General features: G+C 34.5%; 2 protein-coding genes across 3 annotated transcripts; one reads left to right on the forward strand and one right to left on the reverse strand.

The window, feature by feature from the left end:
• Positions 1–936: 936 nt before the first annotated feature.
• On the reverse strand, positions 937–7,973 carry LOC135684975 (intraflagellar transport protein 46 homolog). Of its 2 annotated transcripts, none has more exons than XM_065200713.2 (12): positions 7,825–7,973; positions 7,030–7,150; positions 6,601–6,677; positions 6,193–6,398; positions 5,988–6,062; positions 5,449–5,542; positions 4,823–4,904; positions 4,158–4,210; positions 3,253–3,432; positions 2,855–2,915; positions 1,575–1,660; positions 937–1,097 (listed from the first exon to the last, which is right to left on the reverse strand). In XM_065200713.2, exons 1-12 carry the CDS (start codon positions 7,846–7,848, stop codon positions 993–995), a joined length of 1,164 nt encoding a protein of 387 aa, XP_065056785.2. In that variant the 5' UTR covers positions 7,849–7,973; the 3' UTR covers positions 937–992. The 2 variants fall into 2 exon arrangements, with proteins under 2 accessions (XP_065056785.2, XP_065056784.2); XM_065200712.2 differs by having other exon boundaries at positions 6,193–6,401.
• A 1,816-nt stretch (positions 7,974–9,789) lies between these two features.
• Positions 9,790–11,297, forward strand: LOC135684650 (protein BTG3). Its single transcript, XM_065200286.2, has one exon. The coding sequence runs from the start codon at positions 9,914–9,916 to the stop codon at positions 10,655–10,657; it is 744 nt and encodes a 247-aa protein (XP_065056358.2). The 5' UTR covers positions 9,790–9,913; the 3' UTR covers positions 10,658–11,297.
• Positions 11,298–11,383: the final 86 nt, after the last annotated feature.

Genomic DNA, 11,383 nt, shown 5'->3' on the forward strand with positions numbered 1-11,383 from the left:
AAGAATTATTCCGAGTTTAATGAAAGAAATCACAAGAATATTCAATGCACGAGGATGATTTTTTCCAAAAAAGCGGTTTCCACACTTCTAAGAGGAACCCTGGAATTATAATCCAATTCGCAAAACAACGATGTTGTTAGAGCATTCCCTGACGAGGAAAGATTTTATCCTTACCGTACACTGTGGAAACAAGGATTTAAGACTACGAACAGCGACACTTAAAAAGGTGTGAAAACCGCAAGTCCCTAGGATTATGGCCTTCCAAAACGGTTCTTTAAAATCTACTTTATCCAAAAAATAGGAAGAGCTCTTAAGCGCAATTGCATACCCTTCGACATACTTTTTCAGTAAGTGTTCTTCTGAGAATCGTTTTTTCTGCAAGAATTTTCTCAAATTAAACTTTTTTGGAATACTTCTTTCCCGACCTTTCCATTGACGACATTCCACTTCCATAAGGCTGTATTTAACACATTCATATTTCTGTTCACAAAAGCAAAACATTATGAGAACAGGCGTGGATCCCTCATCTTTTCCTGTCTACACTTCCAAAGGATAGGTTGCTCTCAAGAGTTCTTTTGCGTGCTTCTGGGAGTAAATTAGTGGTTTGCATTCACTATTACAGCAAGTAATTAGGTCAGAAGGAAGCAAAAAGCTTAAGAAACCCTTTTTCCCAACTTGCTCACACAATTTATAGGGACTTTATAACTTGAATGCTTTATAAAAATTTGGGACTCCATTTCACAAGAGGTATGAAAAATTTTCAATAGTACTTGGTAAAGTCTAAAAAATGACTTGTCGAAGCCAAGCAAAGTTGGTTTTATCGGGATTAAACTCAATTTTATAATCTATAGGGGTTGACCTCTTCGTCAGGAATTTTCTTGTGCTACACTTGGGATCAAGATGGAGCAAGTGCAAAATTAAGGCAATACGGCCAACTATTGTACATGGTTAATAAATATATGCTAACAATCGATATTTTTACATTAGTTTTGCTACTCAAATGTCATAGACTGGAAATCTTCACTTTCATTGGCTGCTCCTCTGTTCCCTTTCAGTTTATTTGACAACAGGTTATCTCGTGCCAGTTGATTGAAGTGCTACAACAAAAAACGTGAAATGAGAAACAGATTTTCACAAGTTGGAAAGAAAAAGTGCAGTGACTTGACATTCTCTTTGGCTAAGCAGGACACGAAGAAGCAAAGTTGAACAAGCTAAATACGAGGTATGTTTATTCAACTGGCTATAAATATGTTTTAATGAGAAAAAGATCGTCTTGGGTTCAGCAACAAGATTGTTCACTTTAGAGTTTCGGAGACAGAGAAGTGGCTATCAAAAAACTAAGCAGTTTCACTCAGATTGTCGTCTGGCCAATTTCCATGACGCTTTACTCTTTTGCCTGTGATCATTTACATCTCATTTTATTTTATATACTTTGCATTTTCTAAATCTTTGCTTAGAAATGGTTTCTGGTCTTCACCCGGCAGTTACCATTTTGCCAAAGTTCATGTTGGTCTACAAAAGAGAGCTGAAAGGTGGCAGCAAAAAACAACATCTGCAGATTATAGCTTTATTACCTGTGAATTTTTGAATTCTGAGTAGAGAGTGAAAAGAACGTGAAGCGACTGCACTCGACTTTTATGAACAGGTATGTCCAAGATTCCTGCAATTTGGTTGTAAGAAATATCTATTATCATTTCTCAAACATTTAAGCACAAATCACTACCACAAAACGATAACGAAACGAAAAGATAAACAATGGATCATTGAGGAGAAGCCAAAAATAAGGCCTTATGATGTTTCGATTTAACGAAGGGAAGGTGACAAGAGGGTAAAGGGAGAACAGGGGGCACAGTAGAGTAACAATAGATGATCAAGCTTGGACCATCAAAATTGTTGCTTTTTAAACGCTGCGAGGGGATAAACTGAATGAAATTTTCTCTTCTCGATTCAAAGTAAAGCGATCAGATGATATTGCAAAATAGTCTACGAAGGGTTATACAAATTTCCGGAGAAAGGAAAAGGATGGAAAAAAGTATGAGTGCTATTGACGTAAAAGAAGCGACAGATGCAATCCTTATGAAGAACCTGCTCGTATCATACTAAATAGATTTTTGTACAAGCAGCTAAACCTAGTGGCCTGCTTACAAACAGAGAATTATAGCTTTGTACAATCCTGATTAGCTTCTTTTCAAGCTAAAGAGTCAACACCTTCAACTGTGTCAATTCTAAAATCGACTGCGCATACCTAAAATTTGAACAAGAAAGTATGTCCCGCGTGCTCAGTAAACGCATATATTATTAATTGACCTACATCGAGACAGTAAACAGCTGTACTTCCAAACATGGGCATTATAGCTGGCTGGCTCCACCTACGTATTCGCCTACGCTTCTTGATCGCTTGCAGAGCAATTAAAAGATTACATGTCCTCTATGCTGCTTAAGATAAAAAAACAATTTAAAAAATCTTGCTTGTATATAACTTTATTGCATTTTTCACACCTTAACATCAGCGCAAACGTAGCAAAAATGCTACAACGGAAAGACAAAAATTAAAATGACAGAAACAAAAACATTTATAAAGAGCTATATTAGATAAATTTTATTAAAACATATAAATTTTAGCCAAGAAAGGCTTGATATACATTATTTAAACATAAAAATAATAAATGAAATAAAAATATAACTAAATGTTTAAATTTAGTAAACAAAATATAAACTTACTTTACTAAACTCAAAGAAAACGCTTTTGCTTTCGTTCAGACGTTTCGCTTTCCCTTCATTAGCAATCGTCTTATGAAAGTGTTTTCTATGAATTCATAAATTTAATATCGATTAGAGGAAAGCCCAAACTTACCACAAACAATATCAATGTACTGTTGAAGGTCACACTCTAGCTCGGCAGTTGGTAGCCCTACCTAGTAAACAACGCATGCAAATGTTAAGTTGATAGTTTCCTGGTACTTCACTTATTACTGTAGGTTTCGTGTCTGTTCCTTTTTCAAGGCAATTTATGACGAATTAGTCAGCTCGTCTTTATCTTGAATTTTGTTGTACCTTGACATACCCTATTTGTTGCTTTTGAACAAATACCTTAAAAAAATGTGGAGTGAATACATAAAAGAAACCACTACTTGAAACATCAAACCAGATCAATAAACAACGGCTATGCTTGCAGAACCTTTGTGCTTGTGCATCATTTTTGTTCAAGATTGTGTCAACTGTCAACTTAAATGTCAAATATAGGGTTCTTACTGTTTTAAGCATTTCCTCAAAGTCATGTGGCCACTCTTGCATCAACCCTTCTACGTCTGGCATTGTTTTCGAATAGTGAACATTTTGTGCTGGTTTCTGTTTGTGCAAGTCAGAAATGCTTTCAATCCAGGTATCGACAGCTTTTGGATTTTTCTCAGCATCATCAATGCTTCTTACAACCTAACCGAAACGAATATGTTCAAATAATCCATAACAATAAATGGTTATAAATATTCTATGCACCAGTTTACAATTAAGTGTTGATCCAAGTTGTTCCTATCACTTTCATGCTCCATGCCAGCACTCGTGATCACATTGGCGATCACATTGCTGATAGGATCGACGAGTACATTAATGATCACGTTGATAATCACAGCGATGACTGTATTGATGATCGAATTGCTGATCACATCGATGTCTGAATGGATCGTCACATAGAAGATCGCATTGCTGAACCCTTTTATTACTATGTCGATAATTGCATTTGAAAGAAAAAAACGTACAAATCCCCTTCCCACATTAACTGACAGACAGGAATATTTCTATAACAAATTTAATGCTTAACAAATTTAAGGTTAAGAGAGGACGATGAAAGAATAATAGACCTGTGTACATCCTTGGCAAAAAGTATTTAGCAGTAGCAGTAATTTGAAAGGAGGTATAACTGAGAAGCAGCAATAAGGCTTGGCAAATTTTCATTTGTCGTTTATGTGCCATTTAGAAGGAGATTCTTCTGTACTTTCAAACTTCTAAACTTTTAAATTTACAATGTTTCATTAATCTGTAATTCAGTCACCAATTAATATTTTCATAAAAATAATCATTTATCAACATTAATAAATAATATAATAAGCAATGTTCCTCTGCTTTCAATATTTTTGTTTGTTTCTTGAAACTTAACTTACCATTTGTTTAGCTGTGGTTTGCTTTGATATTGATCGCAGCTGTAAATCTAACACTACAAAAGATACACATTCATTTTCAATATTAGCTAAGTTTAGCAGTCTCTACACTGCATGCTAGTAATAAGTAGAATCTCATCTATGCAGAAATTCAATGAATAAATGATTAAACGAATAAGCTAAATGAATATCTAGTGTTGCTAAGGAAAATCAACATTAATTACCAGACAGATAGCAAGTAAACTTCAATGAAATATCAAATTATATAGTAGGATTATGAGACAAAATTTTTCCTTTTTTCAACGATAAAAATTACTTCCAAAACTATACAGCATTAAAATAGCTAAAATTGTCCAAATCAACCCCAAAAAGGGCATAAACGTATAATGGCCAAGCAGAATGGTGGTTTCTTGTACAAACCAAATAACTAAGCTTTTAAAAAAGAGATTTGAACTCATGCAGTAAGACTACTGTGAATATTCTAAAATAAAATGAGAATAAATGCCAAAAGTATATGAAATTAGTGAGTTTTGAAAAGGAAGAGACTGTTGAAACAGAGATTTTAAAATAATTCCCAGTCCAAATTGGAAAGCATTGAGGACTGAATGTGGTCTGCAGGCCTTAAGTTTGTTACTCCTGCTGTAAACATAACAGTTAATTTTAAAAACCTGTTGGGTCAGACTGTTTTGCACATGGTTCATCTAAAACTTGCAAACCAAGAACTTCTACTTTATTTTCAGGACGAGTCACCTAGGAACAAAATTGGGTTTTCAAGCTTCCAAAATTGCTGAACCATTTATATGTATATACTAAACAGCAATGTACATATAGACTAAGTAAATATTTTATTAATAAACTTGAAATAAATATATTTATCTATCTCTTATAGACATGCATGTTTTTATACCATTACGGACAATCTAACATTAACTATGACATTTTTAAAAGTTTAAAATTTATTGACAAAAAGTTGTTGAAAGAAAGATTTGCCAAAAGTTGCCACTGATATAAAAAGTTTGTTTCAATCTTTTTCAATTTATTTTTAGTTTAAACATGATATTTATTTTTGATTATTACATCACAGTTGTCACATATCATAAATTCCCGGATACATCCTGGCAGAATCAATAAGCAACTTAAAGATGGAACAACAAACCTTTAGGCAGGACAATAGCACCTTGGAGTAACCATGGTGGTACTACTTTAAATGAACGGACAAAAATAGACTTGCATCTGTGACCTTATGTCACAGTCATTTACTGCATGTCAACGAAAGTGCAAATTTTTTTATTACCTTAAGAAATGCATCAATATCACCAACTGAAGGTATATAATCAGGAATAAATGGCCTCAGCTTGTGCTCCAATTCAATATTTTGTGGTGTATACCTACAATTGAAGTCAAGCATAAAATTAACAGCCTGAAAATTTTTATGAGACTTAATAACAAATAATTTTATAGCAAGTAGCAGTTTGTCACATGAGGAAATAGAGAACTGTCTTATTAATTTTTCTAAAGCAAACATGCAAATATAATTTAAATTGGCTTTTCAATAAGCTAAAAATATACAATATAGAGATGAATTGAAAATTTATGTCAGAATGAAAGAAAATTAGTTAATTGGTTATTTAGTTGTGAAAATATTGCTCATTTTTAGAAAATTTGCACCAAGACAGCTTTGCTGCAAATGAGGATGAATCTTAAACTTTGCAGTCAGAGCTTTTTGCAAAATTTGCAGCAACATGTATCTGACAGCAACAGATAATAAATCTAATTGAAAGATGTAGAGATATCAGAAAAATATAAGAAATATCAAATGACAAAAACTTTTACCTTGTTATAAATTGAAACAAGTCTTTAATTTCTTGGCTGACTGGCAGGTGTTCATATTCTGCAGGGTCATAAGCTCTAGAATAAAAGTGAATAACTACATGAACAGCTTCATAACATTGAACTGTGTTAATTTTTGCTCTGTGTTCTTGAAGTATGAGAGTCTCAATGATATATAAAGATTTAAAATGAATTTTAAAAAACATACCCTTCAAGAGCTCCTTTTGCTACTTCATCTTCCTCATCATCTTCTTCTTCATCACTAGAATCACTCTGATTTTCATCATCATCTTCTTCATCGTCATCATCATCGCTTGCTTGAATTGTTCTGCCACTTGGAATTCCTTCCCCTTGTGCCTTGACCACTGCAGGTTTTTCTTTTGGAGCCATTATAGGTTGTCCTCTCTTTGGTGGCTGCTGGATATATAAAACAATTTATCATCTGTTTTAGTCTAAATGTTTCACCCTTTTGAAGCATCACTCTTTTTTAACTTTTGCATTGGAATGCACAGAAATTCCTCAATATGGATCAAAACATCCTGATCATTCAGGATTTTATGGCACAAATTGTTGAACAGTTTTCTAAGCTAAAAAATTCACAAAATGAAATACTTACTTTTTGTGGCGCACTTGTTTCTACCAGATTATCATGGTCAAACTCATCATCACTTACTAAATCTCCCATTTCGGTACCTTAAAAAATATCAAAAAAGTCACAACAAACTATTAGCAGACAACAACGATACAATAAATCCTAAAAGCAGACACCAATAAATTTGAGATTTTATTCAATTGCTATTCAGTAACTGATTGAATATGAAATAGATATGAACCATGACTATTTCGAAAGAAAAGCCTTAAATGCTTCTGACCAAATAAATAAAATCCACTTAACTCTGTCATCCAAGTAACATTTAATAATTTCAAAAACCAAATTTAAAGTTTACTTCTATGTTTTCTCTTTCTATGAAATGAGGACTTCAAATGGAGACCTCAAGAAATGCAGAAACTCAATTTTAAAGGAAAAATTATTTAAATGTTTTACTGTTTTGATTTGGTCCTTTGATCCTTGCAGGGCGTGGGCTTGGAGTGAATGTACTTGCTATTTCTTCATCATCATGGACTGACAAAGTCTCATCATACAATTGATTATTTACCAGCCTTGTCTACAAGACAGTTTATAAGAACTTTAGGTAATTTGGTAAAAATAATTGAAGACATGGGTTTTACATTAAAAGATAAAGGTACCTTGAAAAGATAAAGCTTTTCAAGAGGATAATAGCATTCTGAGTAACTGATTTTTAGGATGACATTCAAATAACATACTTGAACCTTTGGAAAAGTTGTTTGCCTTGCAACACCTACAAAAACATAGGAACAAATTCCAGTGGAAAATCCTTTGCTTTATATTCTACAAGCGGGTTCCCTTTAACATAGCCGAAAATCTGACTAAAATAATTATGAACAATCATTATAAACATATTTCTCTTCAGAAAACAGTGCAAATCTGTAACTATTTTCGTTTGCTTAAGCCTCAGAAACTAGTCTAAAAACCATGAAAGTTCTGGATGAGAGCTTGTGCATGCAGTCATTTTAGCCTTGATTTCCATGTGCAAATCTCCTTAACCGTTCATAAAGCGTGCAAAACCCTTTTTTCTATTTTTAATAGCGCTATAGCAAATTTGGTGTGCAATTATAAAGTTTTGGTTTCGAGTCAGTCGTGACTTTTATTTTAGGTATTCAAGGAAGAATCGTTTTCTTATTATAAATTAAAGCAAAATCTAGTACAAGAACGAACAATTTAACAATATATTTCCTCAAAAATCACTTAAATACAAACCTTATTGTCAGTTGAATTTGACATCTCAATCCAACGCCATCAAGGTTAGGACATGACAACAAGCGTTAACAACATGGAAATAAAAGTTGGTCTCGTTCTCATTTCAACCGATTGTGATTACGAGGTAGCATCTATATATGATAAAGGAAAAACGGCTTGCCATAAGACTTGGGGGGCAATTAAACGTAAGAAAACCATATCTTTGCCATTTGTTATTTATTTGTTTCAATACAAATTCAGAATGAATGCTTCGTGTACATAACAAAGTGCGACTCAGTATGAATACAGTTTACAACAATTCACTGGAGGATCCATCACAAATTATAGCTTCAATCTTTTTTTTGCAAAATGATGATCGTCTTTCAGTTTCAAATTTCAACATTGATTCGAAATATACGAAATTAATACGGATGGCGCGTCAGAAATATTTCATATTGTTAAAAACAAACATGAAAAGGAAGACTTGACCGGTATGAAAGAAGTAAAATTTAGTAACAAATTATCTTTGACATACACGTATTTTATATTAAAAGACCTAGCATGGACCGAATTATACAATGTTTCTTTATATTCACTGGGTTTTTTGGTGAAATTATTAAATGGCATCGGCTTCTTAATCAAGAAAGAGAAAAGGACTTCAGGGTGATGAATGACTGCCAGGTTGGGTGGCTTTGTCTATAAACTATGTGTCTTGTAAACTTACCAAAATAAAAACCAGTATAATACACTGTTTTTTTTATAAGAACCAGTAAATTCAAGTTCAAGCTGACTGTTCTTAATTTTTTCGAGGCTGGATTTGTCTTAATTTGTTCTTAATTTAATAGGGTGCAAGCAGTGCGAGTGCTAGCTTTTTCGCTCTAGGGTGGTGTACAGGTCTCATTCGCCAACAAAGTGAGTGAGACAGACAACCTTCATTTGCCGACAGGTTTGAATATTTAACGAAAAAGCATCCACACATGGCTAAAAATCTTCGATTTTGAGAAAAAATGCTGTAGAAGCTCAGCCTCAGCTTGTTCCTAATTTGTTCTTAACTTTTCACCAATTTTGAGGCTCGTGTTTTTATTAAAAAGAGTGAATTTGGTGTTGGTGTAGAGGTCGGACTAACTCAGCTAGAAATTTATATGATGACAATATGTTTACTGATTACACTGAATGATTCTCGACATGAACAAATGTTTTACTATTTGTGTTTTTATCAGGGGCGCCGGAGCAAATTTTGGTCTGTGGGGCTCTAAACAAAGTGGTAAACTTATGTTGGTTTGCCACCATTATTATCATTGACTGATGCCACAAAGTTGAGTATCAGCGGCTTTGGCCTGCTTGTTTATAGCTCAAAAACGTCGCTTCTCGAGTCAACCAACACGCACAGTTTGTCGGTAGAAGAATCAGGTTCACACATACATGAATTGTTATTATTCCTTCCATTGTTTTTCTTGTGATCATCTTCCCACATTTGGTCATTTGAAGCAACAAAGGGAGAAGGTAAACGTCCCTTGATACATGCGAAAGCGAATGACGTAAGAATCCCGCAGGAATGACCAGCTGACATCAATCCAAAAGGTTCACAACAGAGCCTATTGTTTGCAAACCGAAATGAATTGAACCACATGCGTATTAAAACACTATTGTTCCATTGTAGCTTAATGTTTACTTTTTCGTGCGTCACAGCAATATTATTGGCTAGCAAGCGAATGTCAATCAAAATCCTTCGATTTGATTGGCTTCTCTCAATGCCCTATCCCAAATGTGATGAATGGATTCGGGCTTGTCGAGACAAATTTGAGCATTGGGGGAGTCCTATTAGTTGTTATGGATACAATAAACTTCGAATGGCTATGATTGGTTGACAAGATAATTTATGTTGATATGAAAGTGTCTGATTGGTGGAATATTTGATATGCGTAACTAAAAATAGAGACAGAGGAATTGGTTTCGTCGACAAGAAATTCTATAAATCGTGATTCCTCGCACTGTGAGTCACTTGAGCAAGATCATATAGAAGGTTCTGGAGAAAGTCAATCGCGAAAAACCAGATACTTGACATAAAGTGAAAGAAAAAATTTGTGAAGTTATCTCAAACAGTCCAAGTATGAAAGACGAAGTAACTTCAGCAGCGCAGTTTATTTGCGGAAAACTTAAAGAAAACTATCGCCTTAACAATGAACAGTGTGAACTTTTCAAAACAAATCTCGAAGAGCTCATGTTGCAAAGATTTCAGAATCATTGGCACCCCGAAAAGCCACTCAAAGGCAACGCATATAGATGTATAAACATAAATCATGTAGAATGTGTCTTAGACCCTATGCTAAAGGATGCTGCTGTTGAAAGCTTCATCAGTATCGATGAGTTGAAAGCGACGTTCCCTGACGGCCTAGCTTTGTGGGTCGACCCTTACGATGTTTCGTATCGGATGGGGAGAAGAGCAATATGTCCAATATTTAAAAGGTACAACCCTAACAAACCTCAAGCAAGTAACCGTCAGGCAGCGAAGGTACCTAGATATACGACGCACAACAAAGCTGCTGGCCAGCGTCCAAACAGTGGCAGCGATGTTGTTTTGAACAGCAAACTGAACACGTCGGCCCCGAGTTTCGTACCAGCGTCTCAAGCGAATCAAGATTTTTCTTCCACCTGGACTAAAACATGGCAGACTGATCAGCAAAGACGGGACCATCAATCCAATCAAGGGTTCTATTCATACTTTCAAGTCAACCCAGATCAGGGCATTTATAATCGCTTTCACTGGCATCGCGAGGACGAGCAGCCGCAACAGGCCAAGAAGATGCAAAGTCGGGGATTTGAATTTCGAAATGTTGCTCAAGAAGCTTATTAAGAAGCGCTAAGAAGAGAATGAAATAGGTGCTGTTTTAAGTACAAACTTTGCTAAGTTTGCATTTTGAATACATTTTATAGTTCTGTTTGGGTTTCCATTTTGCTCAAATTCCGCTTTTTCACTTTTGGCCAGGCCAATGTTTTGAATTGATGCTCTCTTGTTTGGTTGAAAATTTCCTACTGCCCTAGGTTGTGTCAGCTGCAAATCAATAATTGTTCGACAAAGCAAAACATCCCCTATGTTATGAAACACAACCCTAACCCGTTTTTTTTATGTCACATCAGCCTAAGTAAATGGATGCCTATGCATATTTTTATGACTTTCAGAGAGCAGACACTTGTTAAAACGAGAAACTTTACTTCGCTTATTGCTTTGCAAAGCATTTTAAGAAATTTTGTGTCAAATTATAGGTGCTTGTTAAATTTTGTGTATATTTATATTAGAAGTTTTGAATTTTAATTTCACACAACGCAAATTGTATATGCTGTATAAATACCGAATTTGTACAGGAAACAGTGGAGACTAAGAACATTTTTAGAGAAAGTATTGACTAGAGATTGTACGAGATCTTTGCATATATTGTATAATTGTATGGGGTGGGAAGGGTTCATTGTTGAGAACAGAAATTTTTAAGTTGTTATTTGCTTGTTTTTATTTAAAACTCTTGTCTGTTGGTAAAACAAAAGGGACGAGGAATATTAGAAAACAGTCCATTTTTGATGGATA

The sequence above is a fragment of the Rhopilema esculentum genome, unplaced genomic scaffold, assembly GCF_057945365.1.
Source record: "Rhopilema esculentum isolate cy_ngs unplaced genomic scaffold, ASM5794536v1 HiC_scaffold_34, whole genome shotgun sequence".
In the NCBI taxonomy this organism is placed as follows: Eukaryota; Metazoa; Cnidaria; class Scyphozoa; order Rhizostomeae; family Rhizostomatidae; genus Rhopilema; species Rhopilema esculentum.

What these genes read in the sequence shown, in the direction of transcription:
- LOC135684975 (XM_065200712.2), bottom strand. Translation starts at nt 7,848, where the DNA reads ATGTCAAATTCAACTGACAATAAG. An exon ending in TTGTTTCAATTTATAACAAG is followed by an intron (nt 5,543 to 5,987) that starts GTAAAAGTTTTT and finishes CTTCAATTGTAG; the next exon opens with GTATACACCACAAAATATTG. An exon ending in TTGAGGAAATGCTTAAAACA is followed by an intron (nt 2,916 to 3,252) that starts GTAAGAACCCTA and finishes GTTGTTTACTAG; the next exon opens with GTAGGGCTACCAACTGCCGA.
- LOC135684650 (XM_065200286.2), top strand. Translation starts at nt 9,914, where the DNA reads ATGAAAGACGAAGTAACTTCAGCAGCGCAGTTTATTTGCGGAAAACTT.